Genomic DNA, 20,991 nt, shown 5'->3' on the forward strand with positions numbered 1-20,991 from the left:
CCTGAGAGCCTCCCAATAAATTATTTTCCTTATTTTCTTAAAAAATAATCTCTACATCCAGCGTGTCGCTTTAACTCAAAACCTTCAAGATCAAGAGTCATGTGCTCTACAGACTGAGCCAGCCAGGCTGCCCAAATTATTTTCCTTCTTAAATTAGCCTGAAATGGTGTCTGTCATCTTCAATCAGTAGACCCAGCTGGAGCAGTCAATGGTCTTGGGGCTGTGGCTCCCCCATCAGTTCTGGAGAAAGACATGAGGACAGTAAGGATGAAGGGGTCTCTTCCACAGCTGGGAAAATGTAGCCACTGAAGGTGGAATCTTCAAAGAACATTTCAAATGACTTGGGAGAATGCTCATGATAGATGCTTCAGTTGAAGAATAATTTACACAATATCCACAAGTTTTAATAAACAACTCAACTGGACACCTGGGTGACTCAGCGGTTGAGCAGCTGCCTTCAGCTCAGGGCGTGATCCCGAGTCTGGGGATTGAATCTTGCAATGGACTCTGCAGGGAGCCTGCTTCTCCCTCTGCCTGAGTCTCTGCCTCTCTCTGTGTCTCTCTTGAATAAATAAAATTTTTAGAAAAAAAATAAATAACTCAATTATTTTGGACATGATATTCATGCATGTAAACTACCACCCAGCTCAAGACATAGGACATTTTCAACCCCCAGGAGGCTCTCGAGTGCCCCTTCCCATATAATACTTCCTTTTTTTTTTTTTTTTAAAGATTTTATTTATTTATTCATAAGAGACAGAGAGAGACACACACACAGGCAGAGGGAGAAGCAGGCTTCATACAGGCAGCCTGATGTGGGACTTGATCTCGGGTCTCCATGATAATGCCCTGGGCTGAAGACGGAGCCACCTAGCCTGCCCCAAATAATGCTTCCTAAAAGGAAACTGTTACCCTGATTTCTACCTCCATTGACTAAGTCTGCTCTTCTAGAACTTCAAAAATGGGACCGGTGTGTCCTCTTTTGTCTATCTTTTTGCACTCCATGTTACATCCATGAGATTCCTTTCAAGTGTGGTGTGTCCTCTTCATCACAGTTGTAGTGCTCAATCATGGAAATATACCACAATTTGTTTATACATTCTACTCCTTTTGGACATTTGCATTGTTTCCTCTCTGGGGCTACTGCCAGTGGTGCTGCTGTGCATTGTTCACGCCTGCCTGTTGCTGGACATAAGCAGTCAGCAGTCATTTCTATCAGGTACCGACCTACATCCAGCAGTGCAATTACTGGTTCTTAAGATATGTGTGTGTTGGGGATCCCGGGGTGGCTCGGTGGTTTAGCGCCTGCCTTTGGCCCAGGGCATGATCCTGGAGACCTGGGATCGAATCCCACATCAGGCTCCCGGCATGGAGCCTGCTTCTCCCTCTGCCTGTGTCTCTGCCTCTCTCTCTCTCTCTCTCTCTCTCTCTCTGTCTCTTTCATGAATGAATTTTAATAAATCTTTAAAGGAGTGAAAGATGGTAACTAATAAAAAAAAGATATGTGTGTATTGACACTTTGTTATGAAAAACCTCAAATCTAGGGATCCCTGGGTGGCCCAGCGGTTTAGCGCCTGCCTTTGGCCCAGGGCATGATCCTGGAGTCCTGGGATCAAGTCCCACATAAGGCTCCCTGCATGGAGCCTGCTTCTCCCTCTGCCTGTGTCTCTGCCTCTCTCTCTCTGTGTGTCTCTCATGAATAAATAAATAAAATCTTAAAAAAAAAGAAAAACCTCAAATCTACAGAAAATTTGAAAGAATCGTTCAGTGAATCCCACAATGCACTTCACATGGACACCATAACTCTATTCTACTGTAGCTGTCGTATCGTGTTTCTATCCATCGCCCATTCCTCTGTCCATCCATTAATCTATCTACTGTTGCCAAGGCAGCAATATAATTTTAAGGAAAAAAAGGCAGACACAAAATTATTCCAAACCCATAGACTCAGAGAGATTGGGAGGGCATCCAGCAAACCCCCAATGACCATGGTGATGTCTGCCTGGTAGGATAGGGCTCAAGCTTCCCAGGAGAAGAAAAGGTGGCAGGGACCAAGGAAGTAGAACAGAAGGAAACTGCTCCATAAATCTCTTGACCCTAAGAGGTGTGAATGAAAGGCTCAGAGGGCCCATCCCAAGCTGAGGAAAGGTGGCCAGTAAAAGGGGAAGAATCTCATCACCAGCAACATTTAAGCTGAAATTTGGGAGAAGGTTCTGGACAAAGAGACCAGGATACTGTGCTGTGTCTAGGTGTTTATTTCTATGAAAAGCTTTCACAGGTATGCAAATAGCCAGTAAGCACATGGAAAGATGCTTGGCATCACTAACCATTAAGGGAAATGCAAATCAAAACTGCAAGGAGATACCATTTCACACCTTTTAGAAGCCCATTACAAAAGATAAAACAGAAAAACAAACAAACAAACAGAAAGCAGTGATGTTGCTGAGAGTGTGCAGAAACTGGAGCCCTTGTGTACTGTGGGAGGGTAAAAATGGTGCAGCCGCTTATGGAAAAAAAGTATGTGGTTCCTCAAAAAATTAAACATAGAATCACCATTTGATCCAATAATTGCACTTCACACACAGAAGAATTGAAAGTAGAGATTTGAACAGATATTTGTACCCCAAAATTCCTAGCAATATTATTCACAATAGCTGGTAGGTAGAAGCAAACAATCAAATGCATGAATGGGTAAAACAATGCGACCTATCTTTTTTTTTTTTTTTTTTTTAAGATTTCATTTATTCATTCATGAGAGACACAGAAAGAGAGGCAGAGACACAGGCAGAGGGAGGAGAAGCAGGCTTCATGCAAGGAGCCCGATGTGGGACCCGATCCCGAGAATCCGGGATCGGGCCCTGAGCCGAAGGCAGACACTCAACCGCTGAGCCACCCAGGTGTCCCACGATGTGGCATATCCATACAACGGAATTTTTTTTGTTGTTATAGCACAGCTTACATATTTCAAAAGGACAAAAAATTAGTATCATTTACAGTATCTTAAGATAAATTGCCTTTGGGAGTTTTCTTTCCAGTACTTTTTAGGTCTATGAGACGTATCTAGAAAACGTATTACTGTGGAAAATGACTGCTTGAATCGATGGCAAGGGTGAGGGGAGGGCCTGTCTTTTCTCTTTTTGATTAATTGCTGTACTATCGTCCTTCAGGTGGCTGAGGGAATTTCATGTCTTCTTAGACATCATTAGGTGCCGCAGCTCTTGCAGGACAACTTTGGTGCTATATGAGTTCTGCCATTTTGCTAGCACGGATATGGCTTTTGGGTCCACCACTCCACTAGAACTATAAACTCCATATTAATTTTTGTTACAAATCTTACAAAGGGGGGTTGCTTCTGGGTACTTAGGTCTACATTCTATTTTAAGGTTGTATATTCAGTTTTCATAAATTGTTCTTGGAGGCCCAATTATCATCCCTGTCCATCTTGTTTTTGGTTTTTTTAAAAGATTTTATTTATTCATGAGAGACCCAGAGACAGAGACAGAAAGACAGAGACACAGGCAGAGGGAGGAGCAGGCATCTCACAGGGACCCCATTGTGGGACCGAATCCCCAAACTGGGATCACACCCTGAGCCAAAGGCAGATGCTCAACCGTTGAGCCACCCAGGAGTCCCCTCGTCCATCTTGTGTCATAACTTCGTCATCTTCTAGACCCCAGCTAACAGTGCCATCTCTTACTCCTTTCTGGCCTTCTTCCAATTCTTCCAACAGTCAAAAATTGTGAGGCACTTTTACTCCCAAGCCCGTGGTAGCTGCCATCTTGCGTCACTGTCCCATACAATGGAATATTATTCAGTCTTTTTTAAAAATCTTTATTTATTTATGATAGTCACAGAGAGAGAGAGAGAGAGAGAGAGAGAGAGAGAGGCAGAGACACAGGCAGAGGGAGAAGCAGGCTCCATGCACCGGGAGCCCGACGTGGGACTCGATCCCGGGTCTCCAGGATCGTGCCCTGGGCCAAAGGCAAGCACCAAACCGCTGCGCCCCCCGGGGATCCCATATTATTCAGTCTTAAAACGGAATACAATTCTGGGATGCCTGCTGGCTCAGTGGTTGAGCGTCTGCCTTTGGCTCAGGTCGCGATCCTGGGGTCCTGGAATCGAGTCCCGCACTGGGCTCCCCACAGGGAGCCTGCTTCTCCCTCTGCCTATGTCTCTGCCTCTCTCTGTGTCTCTCATAAATAAACAAAATCTTTAAAAAGAACAGACAAACAAACAAAAGATATGCAGAGCAGACAAATTCAGACACAGAAGGTGGAATAGAGGCTACCAGGGGTTGGAGGGGGTATGGGAGGTTGTTTAATGCAGACAGTTTCAGTTCTATGAGAGGAAAAGAGTGCTAGAGATTGGTTGCACAACATTGTGAATTTACTTAACACCACTGAACTATACAGTTAAATGTGTTTAAGATGGTAAAGTTGGGGTGCCTGGGTGGCTCAGTCAGATGGGCATCTGCCTTTGCCTCGGGTCATGGTCCCACGGTCCCAGGTCCTGGGATCGAGCCCTGCGACAGGCTTCCTGCTCAGTGGGGAGTCTGCTTCTCCCTCTCCCTCTGTTCCCCCACTACCTTGCTCATGCTGTCTCTGTCCTCTCTCTCTTTCAAATGAATAAATAAAATCTTTATTTTATTTTATTTTTTTAAATAAAATCTTTAAAAAAATGGTAAAGTTGATGAGAAAGACCAACTTCCTGGAACAGGAAGTAGGACAGTGTAAGGACCCCACTAGGCTGGGGGCATGGATTTCAGGTAAAACCAGTTGAACCAGTTATAGGGTACTCAGGAACATTCAGCTTTTCTGTGTGGCAGTTGAGAAGGGCAGGTTGGGCTCACCTAGGGTGGGGGTTTGCCAGGTGATTACAGCAGAGGAAGGGTCAGCCAAGTGCTAGGACGCTCAGCTCCCAGATGGCAGTCACTGAGCACCACAGAGCCCTGCTTCTGGCTCACACAAACTCCTTCCTTGCATGTGTTGGTGACCAAGCATCTCTCCTCAGCTTTGGGACACGAGACTCCCTGTCTTGTAATGCTGGCTTCACCTTGCACCCAGCGCCCTGGCTTACCATGGAAGGGGAAGAGTATGGGGAAGGTATACTGGGTATTTAACCCTCAAGGCTGTTCAGGGACATGTTCAACTCTGTTCCTGTCTTGGTCTATTCACATGATGGGCAGGTTGTCTCCCACGTGCTGATCCAGGGACCCAGGTGTCTTGGAGCTGGTGTGGCTGCCCTGGCTTCTTCCCTTGGATCCTCTGCTGCTAGTCAGAGACAAGGGCCATGGCAGGTGCAAAGAGGCTTTCCCAGAAGTGGCCTCTTTAAGGAGTCACATGGTCCTTGTCTGCTGCAAAGGAGCAGGGGACTGAGAAATATGATCTTCCTACTTGCCCAAGAAGGAGAGGTGCCCCTGGATAGTGGGAGTGTTCTCTCAGCGTCTCTGTCAAGAGAGCCAAGTATGTTCATGAGGGGTGGAATCCACACTGGGGCTGCTGGCTGGAGGGCAGATAGTGCTAAGGCCACCAACGGAGGCTTGAAAGGAGTCAGAAGGGGCACCTGGGTGGCTCAGTGGTTGAGCTGAGCATCTGTCTGACTTTGGCTCAGTCGAGATCCCGGAGTCCTGGGATTGAGTCCTGCATGGGGCTCCCCGCAGGAAGCCTCCTTTCCCTCTGCCTATGTCTCTGCCTCTCTGTGCTTCTCATGAATAAAAGAAATCTTTAAAAGAAAGAAAAATCAATCAATCAATCAATCAATCAGAAATCTGTAGCTAGGGAGGGTCCTAGAGGAGAAGTCTAAGTGCAGAGCTGGGGCCAATGGACCCAAAGTGGGATGCTCCAAAACAAATTTCAGGATGCGGCTATTTCCAGTGATGAGTGCAGAGCATGGCAGCTGGCATCCGCATAAGAAAAGAAGGCACAGACTTCTAGTTATAAAATAAATAAGTCACAGGGATGAAAAGAACAGCATAGGGAACAAATTGTCAGTAGTATTGTAATCACATTGTATGGTGACAGATGGTGACTAACTGACCCTGGTGCCAGGAGCATAAGGTATAGAATTGTCCAATCACTATGTTGTACACCTGAAACCCATATAACATTGTATGTCAGTTATACTTCAATTTAAAAAAAAGTGTTGTTTTTTTTTAAGATTTTATTTATTTATTCATGAGAGACACAAAGAGGGGGCAAGTACACAGGCAGAGGGAGAAGCAGGCCCCATGCAGGGAGCCCAATGCGGGACTCGATCCCAGGACTCCAGGAGCACACCCTGAGCCTAAGGCAGATGCCCAACCGCTGGGCCACTCAGGCGTCCCCAAAAAAGTGTTTTAAAAGAGAGTGCAAAAAAAAAAAAAAAAAGAGAGAGATTGAGAGAGCGCCAGCGAGGGTTCAAGAACACAGAGGCCAGAGTGGCAGGGGTCATGCAGGTAGATGCGGAGAACGGTGTTCTTTTCTCTTTTCAGGCCCTGGCCACGTTCCAGGTTCTGTCCTCAGCTCTAGTCACTCGTGTGATCCTTCTAATGACCATACGGGGCAGGGACTCCTGTTGTCCCCTTTACCGGCAGGGAACAGAGATGCAAACAGTACAATGACCTGATCGGGGTCAAACTGTGAACAGGGTGGACCCGGGATGAGCAGTCAGGCAACGCGGCGCCCCCCGCCCCCGCGCGGGCATCTCCCGTTCCTCCCGCGAACACGCACAGGGCCCCTGGCGCGTGCGGGCCCTGAAGGCGGTGGAGGGGCCCAGAGAGGGTGGGGGTCTCGCCGCACGAGCCCCCCAGGGAGGGGGCTGGGGGCGCGGACCCTTGGCCTCGGTCGGTCGTAGCTCGGATTAGTCCTGGCTCCGGGGACGCGAACCTTTGCCCGGTCACACGCTGGCGCCGTGGCCCAGGGCGGTTCCTTGCTGCTGTTGCTCTAATTGCGAGGGCAGCTTGGTCAAGCTGGTCGGAGGGGGGCAGACAGCCGTCGGGGGACCGAACATTGCGGGGGGAAGGGGGGCTCCGGCCACGGCCCCGCGGGACTTGCAGGGCAGGGTGGCCGCGCCGGGAGGGAGGCCGAGCTGGGTGGCTCGCCCTGGTGGGTGGGATCTGGGGGGGCACCCCCTCTCGGCGCAGACCCCGCCCCCTCGTCCTCCTGCCCGGCACCTGCCAGCTGGGCCCGCACCCTCTCTTGCCCAGAGGGGAGTGGCGCAGGAATCCCGTCGGGCCAGATTCCTTACCCCAAGGACAGCGGCTCCGCCTGGAATTTGGCCCAGACAGCGGGGCTGGGAGGAGGGTCCAGCCACAGCCTCCCAGGACCCAGATCTTCCAAGGTCGCCTTCTGCTTTCTCCTTCATTCTCTCCCTCTACCCTGTTACATGGCGTTCTAAGAGGCTCTGGGACCAGCCAGGGTCATGTGGAGGGTCGCCAGTGGGGTTCCACCGACTTCTGAGTGGCTTTGTCAGGCCCTGTGCGGTTGAGGGCTGCCAGCTTCCTTGCTTCCCAGTCGCTCACTAAAAGGGAAAGGACAGGGTCAGGGGCGTTGGGGCTAGTGATGCCAAGTACCCCTAAGAGAAGAGACCCTCCCAGCAAGTAGAAGCCAGATCCTGGACTGGGAGAAAGGGATTTAGGTGGGCGTGGCCCAGCAGTGGCCATGGCATCCCGGATAAGCAGAGCCCTGGGTCTCCGCTTACCCATCTGCACAGGGCATCTTTGGATCCTGCTGGTTCTCGTCCACAGAAAGGAGAGCTGTGCCAAGGCCACCTGGCACAAGTCCAGCCCGCAGAGCCCAGGGCTGACTGAGGAAACAGGAGCTCAGTAGGCTGCAGCGTCAGAGTCAAGGCTTCTGGACTTCTAGTCCAGAAGTCTCATTCCCATGCCATGACTTTCATCATATCTAGGATCTTTTGAAAAATGCACTTATTGGGGCAGCCTGGGTGGCTCAGTTGGTTAAGCATCTGCCTTTGGCTAGCGTCATAATCCCAGGGTCCTGGCATTGAGCCCTTCATTGGGCTCCCTGCTCAGCAGGGAGCCTACTTCTCCCTCTCCCCCTGCCTTTCCCCCTGCTTGTACTCTGTCAAATAAATAAAATATTTTTAAAAGTTAAAATGCACTTATTGTGTTACAAAAGTAATGCTTGTAAGCCTCAAAACCACAGGATAGGTATTCACCAAATTTAGAAAGTAAGTTTGAAAGATGTACTTTAAAACACAGGCTACTCTCTCTCTCTCAAATAGATAAATAAAATCTTAAAAAAAAGGGGGGGGGGGAGTAATCCCTGGATGGCTCAGCGGTTTAGCACCTGCCTTCAGTTCAGGACGTGATCCTGGAGTCCCGGGATCGAGTCCCACACTGGGCTCCCTGCACGGAGCCTGTGCAGATGGGTAAGCTGAGACCCACAGCTCTGCATATCCAGGATGCCGGTGTCTCTGTCTCTGCCTCTCTCTCTCTCTCATGAATAAATATATAAAATCTTTTTTAAAAAGCTTTTTTAAAAAACAAACCAACCACAGGCTCTGGGTGGCCCTTGGGATCACTTCCGGTAGATGGATGGCCATTGCCCAGGGTCTCCCGCAGGGACCTCAGAAGGGCCTTGTATTTAGATTTTGGCTGTCTTCTCTAAATAAGGACAGATTAACACAGAGATATGTGGTCAGGCTTGAAAGATGTTCTTCACACTATACCCTTTGCCACTATTAGCTTGTGTACAGTAAAATTATCTTGCCTGAGACCTTTTGCATGTGTGATATACAAGCATCAATTTGTTCAGCATAAGTATTTAAAATATGACCTGGTTTTAATAATCCTATTGAAGTATTTCTTCGTTTTTGAAAGTGCCAGGAGTCTCAAAAAACAGAAAAGGCCCCAGGCCCTCTTAGACCTCTAGGAGCCCCCAGAGTTCCTGTAGGCTATGTTCTCCCAGGGGCACTTGGGATGTACTGCTTGCAGGTGCTCCCCTCCTGACAACAGGTGATGGCTGCTGTCTTCCAGCCTCTGGGAATCCAGCTAATAGTCAGTAGAAAGGCACAGCCGCCCTTCGTGGGGTCCTGACTTTGTGGCCGGTACTTTCTCTGCTTGTGTCAGTGACTCTCCCCAACAATGCTGTAGGGTAGGAACAATGATCTTCCTCTGGCTTGGACAGGTAGGTGACTTGTCCAAGGCCACAACAGGCATGGAGGCACAAGATCCAAAGATAGGTTTTTACCTATCTTTCATTACCTTCACTCTGTGCTCAGGATCCCTGCAAAGGGCCTGTTCCATCCACCAGACAGTAGGCATTCAAGTCACTGGCTTTCTTTAAGCCCGCCAGGCCCTAAGCTCTGCCTGTGGCCTGAATTCCCTGGGGCTAAGTATATGGTAGGAGGCCACTAAGTAGGACCACGCTTGGGCTCAGAGACCTGCTGCTAGGCCAGCCCAGTCTCTAGCTAGCTGACAGAGTATCCAGGGGTAGGACCAAACCCAGGCATGCCATGAAGAGGCCCAGCCCCTTGTTACTCTGCTGGAGGGGACTGAAACCCAATCGGAGCATATAGGATCTCAGCCTGTTGGCCTCTGAGCACTCCCCATCAATATTTTAAGGCTCAGAAAAGAAGTAGGGAGGCCTAGTCCCGGGTGCAGTCTAGAAGGGGGTGGTAAGCCCAGCACAGCTAGGATGCTGCTGCCTCAGTGAACCCCCACTGCATGTAGTGGTCCAAAGGTGATTTTGATGCAGATGGACAAGTCTCCTCTGCATTCACAGGAAGTCCTGGGGTGAGGTCTCTTCCATTTTGGGGGGCGTAGACTCAGAAAGCTCTTCCTTTGAATAGGCCTTGCAGTTGGAGTTGGTGGCACGGCTGTGGCCCATGGGACCCTGGTCTGCCCAGTGGTCCTGGGGACACCCCTGCCCAGTCCCACAGGCCAGACCAGAGGCATGAGTCTGCAGGAATGTCAGGGACTGGTCAGAGACTTCCCAACCACCTCCTTCCCACATTGCTCCCAAGGCCTATCACCCACACCCTCTGTGTCTGCTCTCAGAATTCAGCACCAACCAGAGCTTTTGGAAATTATTTTCTTATGTCCCAGAAGGAAGTTTTTGCTATGGGAACACCCTCTCTCCAGCCCCAGTACCTGCCATAGCAAATTTCTCTTTAAGCCTTGGCCACTTGTGCATGCATATTGACATTTTGATCAGAGAATGTACATTCCATCCAAAAATGAATTCTTTTCTGAGATGACATTGTCCTCTTGGGCTGAGCTGCTCCAAGTATGTATATTATTCATTACTGAATACCAGCCACTGGCTGAGAAGCCATGTCATGCAGTACACTACGTAACAATACAGGTGCTCCTTGCTCCTGGCATCCTCTTGTTCCCCCGTCACAACACCTCTGTGCCTTGGGGATGACACCAGCATGCTTCGTTTTACTGTGCTTTGTTTCATTGCACTTCACAGACACTGCATTTTTTAACAGATGCAAGATTTGTGGCAACCTGGCGTCAAGCAAGGCTGTCGGTACCATTTTTTCCAACAGCATTGACTCTCTTGGTGTCTCTGTGTCACATTTTAGTAATTATAGCAATATTTCCAACTTTTTCCTCATTATTGTATTTGTTATGATGATCTGCGATGACAACTCACTGTAAGTTCAGAGGATGATTAGCATTTATTAGTAGTAAAGTATTTTCTTTAAAGATTTTTTTCAAATAATCTCAACATCTGATGTGGGGCTTGAACTCACAACCCTGAGATCGAGAGTCCCATGCTCTACCATCCAGGTGTCTTGCGATAAAGTATTTTTAAATTAAGGCATATACACTGTTTTTTTATTTTGGACATGCTACTGTACACTTAATGAACTATAGTATAGTGGAATTATTACTTTTATCTGCACTGGGAAATCAAAACATTTGTTTCACTGACTTTATTGTGATATCTGCTTTATTGTGGTGGTCTGGAACTGAACCTGTAATGTCTCTGAGTATGCCTGTCAGCCCCATTTTACAGCTGAGGAAACTGAGGCTCAGTTCAAAGATATGGTTAGTAAGTACTGAACCAGAATTTCATCTAGTCAGCCAATATTTGAGTGTCCACAAACATCAGGGCCTGTCTGTCATGGGTTTGGAGAAAGATATTCAAGGTCCCAGCTTTCCTGGAGGCTCCATGTGTTGAGAAGATGGACAATACACAATAAACAAACAGGAATGAGGAGAGAGGCACTGGGTGGCCGTGGTTGGACAGTGTTGCTATTCTAGATTGGAATAGGAGCCAGGCAGAGCTGTTTTCCTCACTATGCAGTGCTGCCAATGACTGGCCCATAAATAATGTGGAAAATGAATCCTTCGTACCACCTTTGACCTGGCCACATTTAACTCCTGATACACCAACATGTAGGCTCAACATCTTTTTTTTTTTTTTTTTTTTCTTTTTTTGAGTAAGCTCTACGTCCAGTGTGGGGCCTGAACTCGCCACCCCCAGATCAAGAGGCACATTGACTATTTGACTAAGCCAGCTAGGTGCTCCATGGACCCAAATATCTTTTATAGCTTGGTCCAGGTGCTGGACGAACACTGAGGTTATTTCCAGCTTTCTCCAATTACAGATGGTGAGGCAGTGGATGGTATGATGCATGGGGCTTTCCGCTCTGGATGACTTCTTGGTAGAAAGTCTTGAGAATGTGGTTGGCAGCTCAAAGGTCACGAACATATTTATCACTCTGGATTTCTCCTGGTGGAGCCTGATAGGTCCGGTGCTTTTCCTGAGCACCTACTTGGTGCCAAGCCCCATCTTCATTATACATCCTCATTGATTACTCTGGAAAGGGGACTGCCTGGAAAATGCCTTTTTCAACCTTTCAAAGCCTTGCTCAAACACCCCCTGGCAAGGCTTCCCCTACTTTTAGGGCAGAATTAGTCTTTTTTCATGTAAAACCTCTTATTTTAGCATCATGATATGCCAAGCTTCCTCAGCCTCTGCCCTGGTGGTTTTGTCCCAGCACTAAGGGTGGGAGCTGAGTGGCCAAGCCAAGGATGAGCTTATTAGAGCTACATTCAGGATTTTGTTTGATTGTAGGGGAGGGAAGTTTTCTACCCTCTTGGAAGTAATACTCTTCACACAAAGGAGCCAGGATGCCCTGCGCTCACCTCTCATCTTGGGTAAGAGACCTCAGCTGAGGCATGCAGCTTCTGTAGGACTCAGTCTTCATATCTATAAATGGAAGTACCTTTAATAAGGCATCCTTTCCTTCCCACAGGGAACTGCCATCCCATAAAGGCGCCTGTGGGTTCTAACAGCCCAAACCAGCAGACGCCAGAGTTACTTCTAGTGCCCTTTCCTCCCTGCCAGGTTTCTGGCATTCCAGAGATTACTAGGTGGCTGCCAGGGGACAGTGGGACAAAAGGTCTGTCACCTGGGCAGGCCGGTGGACACAGCCCCACCTCCCTACGAGTATTATTTTTAGACAAAGTCCTTGGCTACTTTATCTAAATGGCCTGACTGGAGACCTTGACTTCCCAGCTTTTCAAATATCCAATGGGACTCTCACCTTCCCTTCCACCCAAACGCCTAGGCTACTCCCAGGTCCTTAGCCCAGTGTTCCGGCCCCATCTCTACAGCTGTCTCATCAAAAGCCCCCTTTCATTAGGACGCTTTTTCTCAATCAGACCATTTTTCTTGGAGCAAGTTCAGCTAAGTACACGCTGTCTAAAAAGAGGTTTTCGGGCAGGCTGAAATCCCACGCAGAAGCCATTTTCTGTAATCCAGGCGCTTAATTTCCTAAGCAGCCTGGGAAACCTCTTGTCCCAGCTCATGTCCCATAAACTAGGATCCGTAATGTTTATGCTTATCTGTAACCCACTTCCAGAAAGGATCGGGGCGGGAGGGTCAAAGAGGAGTGAGGCACAGCGGCCCCTATGGCAAGGGGAGCAGGGCCGTCGTCCCCCTCCGCGGGCAAAGGTGCATTAGTCGCGGTCACGGGGCTGCCCCCTGCGCGGGGGCGGGCGGGGCGCCCACAAAGCCAGCAGCCCCGTGTCATTCACCTTTGGCCAGAGCCCCGCTGCGGGATGCCGCCCCGCCCGCCCCGAGCCTCGAGGCTCTGGCGTCCTCAGCACCAAGGACAGGGAAACTGAGGCTGCCGGAGACCTGGGAGGGCGGGGTCCCCTGAGCGGCCTCGAACCAATCGCCTCTGCCCCCTTTCGGACCGGGGCTTCTGACCAGGGGATAAGTCGCTCCTCTGGCTTCTGGCTGGACGCAGCGTGGCCGCGAGGAGCTGAGCCGGCGCCGGGAAACGTTATAAAAACACACCCACGGAGCTGCAGAAGGAGGGGCCCTGCCCAAGGTCGTGCGGAAAGAGGCGCCGGCTTCCTGCTTGCCCCCGGCCAGGCCCCGGCCTCTGACGCCCCGGGGTCCCCAGGGGCCCAAGCAAACTGTCGGCTCACAAATCCGAGCCCCAGACCCCCGCTGAGGGGCCGCCCTCACCCGGTCCCCGCACCGCTCCAGGGGCGCCCCCGCGCCTCCTCGCTGCGCTCCAACCCCGCGACCCCCCGCGCCGGCTCGACGCCCCGCCCCCCGCCCCCCGCCCCGGCCCCGCCCCCCGCGCCGGCAGCGCCCGGGGCGGGGGCGGCACCGCAGCCAATAGCGAGGTGGCGTGGCGAGGGCGGCGGCGGTTGTGATGCGCCGGGCCGGCGGGCGCCAGCCAATCCGCGGCGAGCTCGAGGGCGGGCTGCGACGCGAGCGGCGCTCCTCGTGCGGCGGCGGTATAGGAGCGAGCGCCGCGGCCAGCAGGGCCAGCAGGGCCAGCCGGGCCAGCCGAGCGCCGCCGCCGCCTCCTCCGCCCGCCGCCCGCTCCCTCCGCGCCGCCGCCCCGCGTCCGCCCGGCGCGCCCGCTCCCGGCCGGCCCGTCGGAGAGCCGGCGAGCCGCCTCCGCGCCCGGCCTCCGTGAGGGGGGCGCCCGGCCGGACCCTGAGCCTCGCCCTCTCGCGCTGCGGCCGCCCGCGCCTCCTCAGCCGTCTGCCCGGCATGAAGACCAAGTTCTGCAACGGGGGCGAGGCGGAGCCCTCGCCGCTCGGGCTGCTGCTGAGCTGCGGCGGCGGCGGCGGCGGCGGCAACGCAGCCCCGGCGCCCGGCGTGGGGCAGCAGCGCGACGCCGCCAGCGACCGCGAGCCCAAGCAGCTGGGCGGCCCGCCGCCGCCGCTCGCGCTGCCCCCGCCGCCGCCGCCGCCGCTGCCGCTGCCCCCGCCCCCGCCGCCGCCGGCCGACGAGCAGCCCGACCCTCGGACGCGGCGCAGGGCCTATCTGTGGTGCAGGGAGTTCCTGCCCGGCGCCTGGCGGGGCCTTCTCGAGGACCAGTTCCACATCAGCGTCATCAGGTCGGTGGCGGTGCCCCGCCGGGGTGGGCGCCCGGGGCCCCCGCGGCCAGCCGCTACCCGGTCAGGTGATGCGGGCCGGGCGGGGGCGGGGCCTGCGGGCCGAGGGGGCGGGGCCTGCGGGCTGCACGGGGGCTCCGGACCCGGTTCCCCGACCGCGGCCGGGGCCCCGCGGCGCCGCCAGGACCTTCCAGGAGTCAGGCCGTTGGGGGGCGGGGGGGACCGGTTTCGTGGGAAACCGTCAGCAGAACAATGCCGCCGAATCACAAAGTGCGTTTTGTCCCGAAGCCTAACATCTGCCTGGGAAGTCCCTTTGCGGTTGAGGGCCTTGAAAACGCGGACGGGTGTCGTGACCGACTTTCAAAAAAAAAAATCACCTGGTAACTTCGCTTCTAGTTCCTCGAGTCCGTGGGTTTGCTTTTTCTCTCCGCTCTCAAGAGAGTCACTTATTTGTTAGTGTCCAAGGGGGTGATAGTGGTTCGTCCGCGCCGACACTGCTCAGGCCCAGGGCTGTATTTGTGGTCAAAGTTTAGGAGGTGTGGCTCCAAGAATTATGAGCAAGGGAGAAGGAGTTTCCCTCCTTTTCCCCTCCCACTTTTTAAACTAAAAATGTTTAGTCGTAAATTTAAATGACAAAAAGAGTATGTGTTATGTATTCAGACTTAACAGGAAAACAGACTCCCTTGGTTTCTGCTGCCATGAGATAACCATTTAACAGTTTGTGTGTGTCCTTCTGTTGAGACCTTTAAAAATGCGTTTCTTTCTTTCTTTTTTTTTTTTTTCTCTCTGCTGACTTTCTTTTAGCTGGTTGGCCAGGTTGAGCGTCCTATGTAGAAACTGGCTGGCTGCCATTGATAATCCCCAAATCCAGTTGTAGTCATTTGATTCCTTTTCAGTGCCCAGCCTTTGAGCAGAGCTGCCAGTGCGACACAATAACCAAGCTTCACTTCCTTGTTGTGCCTGTGGCCTCTCACAGATTTGCTCATGGAGAAGTGAGAGTCAAAAGGTAGGAATGAAAAACAGATGTTCAGATAATCTCACAATTGCCTACTGACGTTTTGTTTTGATGAAACTCTCCAAAACGATCACATTTAGGTAGGCCTGAAAATTCCTCCGTGAAAAAGGCGATAGAGCTCATCAGAGGCCGTGTCATCAGTCCGTAAGGGGCTGGAGGTCAGTGGCTGTTTGCTTTTGTCAGAGCCTGAACTGCTAGGTCTCTGGTACCCCTCCTCCTGCTCTGGTGCCCTTGCCTGTTGCCTGTGAAGACGTTTGGACACCCTGGGATCCAGCCTTAAGACGTTTTTTTTGTGGCTCCTTTTGGGGGACTGTCACTGGTCAGTTAAACCTTTGTGTTTTTCTCAAAACTGTCACTGTAAGAGCATTGAGGATGTGTTTTGTTTCTTTTCTCCAAGACTAAGTAGTCTTAGGAATGGTCTTGGAAGCATCATTTTGGTTTGGTTTTAAAACAATGTATGGGATACATTGCCTCTTAGTTCTGTTTTCTGAAAGAGAATGTGGTTATGGAATCCATTTAATAAGGAGAAAAGAGGTGACTTAGGACACAGGAAGAGAGTAAGAGGTAAGGGAGTGATACCTAGCTTTTAAAAGCAAAAGAGGCAGTTGAGGGTGGGGAATAGGGTTCCCCTTGGTTGAAATCTGGTGAACCTCCATGGGCAGTGGCCTTTCCTGTGGCTCCAGCTATTAGGTGTTACTCTTGATGATCTTTCAGCTTTTGGCTGAGTGCTGGTCCCTCTGCAGCGCTTTATCAGATCTTACCACCTCATCTCAGTCTATCTGTCCCACATTTAACCCTATTACTCCTTCCCACCCTGGAATATGCTTTTGCTGCTTTCTGTTTTGGGTTGGTAACAGCAGCTGGCCAGAACCCCAGGACCGCTGCCACCTTTGCACTCCCCCCGGAAGCCCCTCCTCTACCTGCAGTGGCAGGTGAGATCACGTGAGCTACTTCTGCATCCACACCTGCTGTCTTCTCTCTGTGCTGTTTCTGAGGCCAGGAGTTCAGGTCCGTGTCCTTGCTTAGACCTGGCACAGGAGGCGCCTTTGGATGTCCTTGTGCTTTGGGCTCCCTCCTCGAGTTCTGGGTCCCCTTGGTAGATATTTCTCAAATATTGTTACTCTTTGTTTCAAAGTTTATGTGGCTTCCTGTGGCTGGGGAATAAAATCCAGACTTGTTTGCATGCTTTAAACTTGGGCCCCAGCCTCCCTTTCTAGAGTGGTTCCTTTTTGTTGCTATTGTTTGAAAATTGCTTTTTCCCTCTTACCAGAAGCGAGCAGCAATGAGCTCCTTACACGGGACCCTGCGTTTCCTGAATGAGCTTTGTGCTTTCATTTCTAGGCCTTTCTTTGCTCTTATACTTGGCTTGGCAGCCTGGTGTGTCTGCTTTTAAACTTCCTCCTTCAAGGCCTAGCTTAAGGAGAAACAGAATTAATTTCTTTATTTATGTCTTTTCTGTAGCACTTCATAACCATACGCAGCTTCACAGCAACAGCAGCTACCACATTTCTGTGTTTATTCTTTGCCATTTCTGTTGGGTTGAATTCCTAGAGGGCATTTTCTTTTTCTTTTTCTTCTTTTTTTTTTTTTTTTTTTTTAGAGGGCTTTTTCTATTCCTCTCTATCTCTAGCAATGGAATTGTGCCTGACTCCTGGTGGGCACTGAATTTTAAATTGACCTCTTTGCTATTCTCTTATCTGTAATGACAGGGGTCTTTTTAACCAGACTATTCGTTTGCTTGAGTCCCTGTAGCTAGGAGTGTTATAGGGAAAGATAAGAATTATCACATTAGGGCACCTGGGTGGCTCCTTGGTTAATTGCCCAGCTCTTGCTTTTGGCTCATGATCTTAGGGTTAGATCATGATCTTAGGGTTGTAAGATCAAGCCCCGCATGGGACTCTGTGCTGGGTGTGGAATCTGCTAAAAGATCTACCTCAACCCTGACCCTCCTCATGCTTGCTCTCTCTCTCTCAAAAAAAAAAAAAAAAAAGGAATTATTGTAACATAAACATCGTCATTAATAAACTGATCACTTGAAAGTTTTGTCCATGCCTGCCATCACAGCTGCTCACTAGCTTCTGTTTAGGCTTATCAAATCAAAGGTTTGTTACCATTCTCATTGATGATTGGTAAAAGTCACAATCAGTTGTGAAATGAAATTGCAGATCTTTTAAGATTTCATGAAGTTTGATGGAAAAAACGTTTGAGAGCTTTTAAAGCCTCACACATACCTGTTGACACATTACATCCCACGGACTAGCTAACAGTTGAAAACTGATAGAGAAGGTGATACCCTGAGATCTCCCAAGTAGAATAATTTAATTATCAAAAAACTGAGAGAAGTCCATGAAAATACTGTCCAAATCCCTAGACATATTTGCACAGTAATGCAGTAAGGATCAGATAGGGAGTGAGTTGTAGTTTATGGTGTCATCAATAAGTTTTTTGATAAAAGTATGCCAAAATTCCCTACTTAGTTTCCTTCTTATGTACACAGTTACATTTATAACCTAAATTATGTTATGTATAACTTTTAGTTTCATTTCTCAAGATGAAGTTTCATTTACATTTTGCTTTTACTATTTACTGTGAGAATTTGGTCCCTCATGTGGCCTTACTTTTTTATTTTTATTTTATTTTTTTTATTTTACTTTTTTATTTCTTTAAAGATTTTATTTATTTATTCATGAGAGACAGAAAGAGAGAGAGAGAGGCAGAGACACAGGCAGAGGGAGAAGCAGGCTCCATGCAGGGAGCCCAATGTGGGACTCGATCCCGGGTCTCCAGGATCATACCCCGGGCTGAAGGTGGCACTAAACCGCTGAGCCACCCGGTTTTTTTTTTTTTTTTTTTTAAGATTTTATTTATTTATTTATTCATGAGAGTCACACAGAGGCAGAGACACAGACAGAGGGAGAAGCAGGCTCCTCGCAGGGAGCCTGATATGGGACTCAATCCCTAGACTGGGATCATGCCCTGAGCCGAAGGCAGATCGCTGAGCCACCCAGGCATCCAAAAGTGGGCTTACTTTTTAAAAAAAATTAATAAATTTGGGGTGCCTGCCTGGCTTAGTCCATGGAGCATGTGACTCTTGATCTCAGGGTCATATATTCAAGACCCACTTTGGGTGTAGAGCTTACTTAGAAAAAAATTAATGAACTTAACTTTTAAAAAAAATTATTTATTTTATTTATTTATTTATTCCTTCCTTCCTTCCTTCCTTCCTTCCTTCCTTCCTTTCTTTTCTTTCTTTTCTTTCTTTTCTTTCTTTTCTTTCTTTCTTTTCTTTTCTTTCTTTCTTTCTTTCTTTCTTTCTTTCTTTCTTTCTTTCTTTCTTTTTCTTTCTTTTTCTTTCTTTTTCTTTCTTTCTTTCTTCTTTCTTTCCCAGAGAGAGACAGACACAGGCAGAGGGAGAAGCAGGCTCCATGCAGGGACCCGGATGTGGGACTTGATCACAGGACTCCAGGATCACGCCCTGGGCTGAAGGCAGGTGCTAAACCACTGAGCCACCCAGGTGTCCCAGAACTTAACTTTTCTAGAGCAGTTTTATTTTATTATTATTATTTTTTTAGAGCAGTTTTATTTTTTTTTATTTTTTATTTATTTATTTATTTTTTTTAGAGCAGTTTTAGATTCACAGCCAAATTGCAGAAAGTACAAAGTTCCCATATATCCTGTGTTCTCCTGTCACCCCACCGGAGTGGTACATTGGTTACGGTTGATGAACCTACACTGATGTCATTATCATTCAGAGTCCCTAATTTACACTGATCCTCTGTGTTTTTAATTTAAAGATCCTCTGTCCTCTGCCTGTCCCTCTCTCCTCCCAACCCTTTTTCTCAAATGTTCTTTGATTTGAAGCATAAAGTATGTAGCCTTCATATTGGCTTCTTTCCTTATCAGTATGCATTTAAAAGTCTCCATGTCTTTTCATGGCTTACCATATCATGATAGTATATTTCATTTTAATACTGAATAACATTTCATCACCCAGATGTACCATAGTTTATTCATTTACCTACTGAAGGACATCTTGGTTGCTTCCAAGTTTGGCAGTTATGAATAAAGGTGTTGTAAAAAAAAAAAAGGTGTTGTAAATATCCACGTGCAGCTTTTTGTGTTGATGCAAGTTTTCAATTCTTTGAGTAAATACGAAGTAAATACGAAGTTGTGCAATTGCTGTATTGTGTGGTAAGAGCATGTTTTGTTTTGTAAGAAATGACCAGTCTCTCTTCCAGAGTGGTTGTGCCATCTTGCATTCCCATCAGCACTGAGCGAGAGCTCCTGGTGCTCCACACCTTCCCCAGCATTTGGCATCAGCATTCTAGATTTGGGCCACTCTGATAGATGTGCACTGGTATCTTGTTGTTTTGGGTTTCTTTTTTTTTTTTTTTTAAGATTTATTTAATTAACAGAGTTAGGGAGCACAAGCATGTGGAGCAGCTGAGCAGGGAGCCTGACGTGGGGCTCCATCCCATCCCAGGACCCTGGGATCATGACCCGAGCTGAAGGCAGATGCTTAACCGACTGAGCCGTCTAGGCGCCCATGGCATCTTGTTTTAATTTGCAATTCCCTAATGGCATATGACATGGGGAATCTTTTTATCTGCTTATGTGCCTTCTGTATATCTTTTTTTTTTTTCCTGTATATCTTCTTTGGTGAGGTTTGTGTTTAGGTTTTTTTGCTCATTTTTTATGTTATTTATTTTTATTTTTTAAAAGATTTTATTTATTCCTGAGACACACACACACACACACACACACACACAGAGGCAGAGACACAGGCAGAGGGAGAAGGAGGCTCCATGCAGGGAGCCCAACGTGGGACTCAATCCCGGGTCTCCAGGCTCACGCCCTGGGCTGAAGGCAGTGCTAAACTGCTGAGCCACCCAGGCTGCCCATTTTGCCCATTTTTTAAATCAAGTTGCCTATTTTTTTATTGTTGCATTTTAAGAGGTCTTTGTATCTTTTAGCTAATAGTCCTTTATCCAGTGTGTCTTTTGCAGATATTTTCTTCCAGTTTGTGATTGTCACCTTATTTTCTTGAATAGTGTCTTTGTGGAGTTTGAAGTTTTAATGAATTCCAGGGGCCCCTGGAACTCCATTGGTTAAGCATCTACCTTCGGCTCAGGTTGGGATTTCAGGGTCCGGAGATCCGACCCTGAGTCTAGTTCCCTGCTCAGTGGGGAGCCTGCTTCTTCCTCTCCCACTCCCCCTACTTGTGTGCTCACGTTCTTTGTTGAATAAATAAATAAAATCTTAAAAAAAAATTTTAATGAATTCCACCTTATCAATCATTTCTTTCATGGATTGTGCCTTTGGTGTTGTATGTAAAATGTAATCACCATGAGCAAGGCTGTTTATTTATTTATTTGTTTGTTTATTTTAAGGTTTTATTTATTTATCCATGAGAGACACACAGAGAGAGAGAGAGAGGCAGGGACACAAGCAGAGGGAGAAGCAGGCTCCATGCCGGGACTCTGATGCGGGACTCGATCTTGGATCTCTAGGATCACACCCTGGGCCGAAGGCGGCGCTAAACTGCTGAACCACCTGGGCTGCCCGAGCAAGGCTGTTTAGATGATAGTGTGGTTTGTAGTTTTGCATTTTATGTTTAGGTCTAGGATCCATTTTGTGTTAACTTTTGTAAAGG

General features: G+C 48.8%; 1 protein-coding gene, 1 long non-coding RNA gene and 1 pseudogene across 11 annotated transcripts in view; 1 reads left to right on the plus strand and 2 right to left on the minus strand.

The window, feature by feature from the left end:
* Positions 1 to 3,141: 3,141 nt before the first annotated feature.
* On the minus strand, positions 3,142 to 3,554 carry LOC112659273 (ubiquitin-conjugating enzyme E2 variant 1-like; annotated as a pseudogene).
* A 2,587-nt stretch (positions 3,555 to 6,141) lies between these two features.
* LOC112659477 (uncharacterized) lies at positions 6,142 to 15,041 on the minus strand. Of its 2 annotated transcripts, none has more exons than XR_007403704.1 (3): positions 14,701 to 15,041; positions 7,225 to 7,497; positions 6,142 to 6,946 (listed from the first exon to the last, which is right to left on the minus strand). It is a non-coding gene; the product is annotated as an uncharacterized LOC112659477 (long non-coding RNA). The 2 variants fall into 2 exon arrangements; XR_003136345.3 differs by having other exon boundaries at positions 6,142 to 6,614; positions 14,701 to 15,040.
* Positions 13,959 to 20,991, plus strand: part of CHKA (choline kinase alpha) — a 70,521-nt gene continuing 63,488 nt past the window's right edge. For 6 of the 9 annotated variants that reach the window (XM_035701574.1, XM_035701582.1, XM_035701573.1 and 3 more), the window contains exon 1: positions 13,962 to 14,326. In XM_035701574.1, the coding sequence (XP_035557467.1) occupies positions 13,977 to 14,326 (350 nt within the window). In that variant the 5' untranslated portion in view covers positions 13,962 to 13,976. Of the gene's footprint in view, positions 14,327 to 15,204; positions 15,330 to 20,991 lie in introns of those variants that run through there. The other 3 variants (XR_004806705.2, XM_035701579.2, XM_035701581.2) reach the window with 3 other exon arrangements.

The sequence above is a fragment of the Canis lupus genome, chromosome 18, assembly GCF_003254725.2.
Source record: "Canis lupus dingo isolate Sandy chromosome 18, ASM325472v2, whole genome shotgun sequence".
In the NCBI taxonomy this organism is placed as follows: Eukaryota; Metazoa; Chordata; class Mammalia; order Carnivora; family Canidae; genus Canis; species Canis lupus.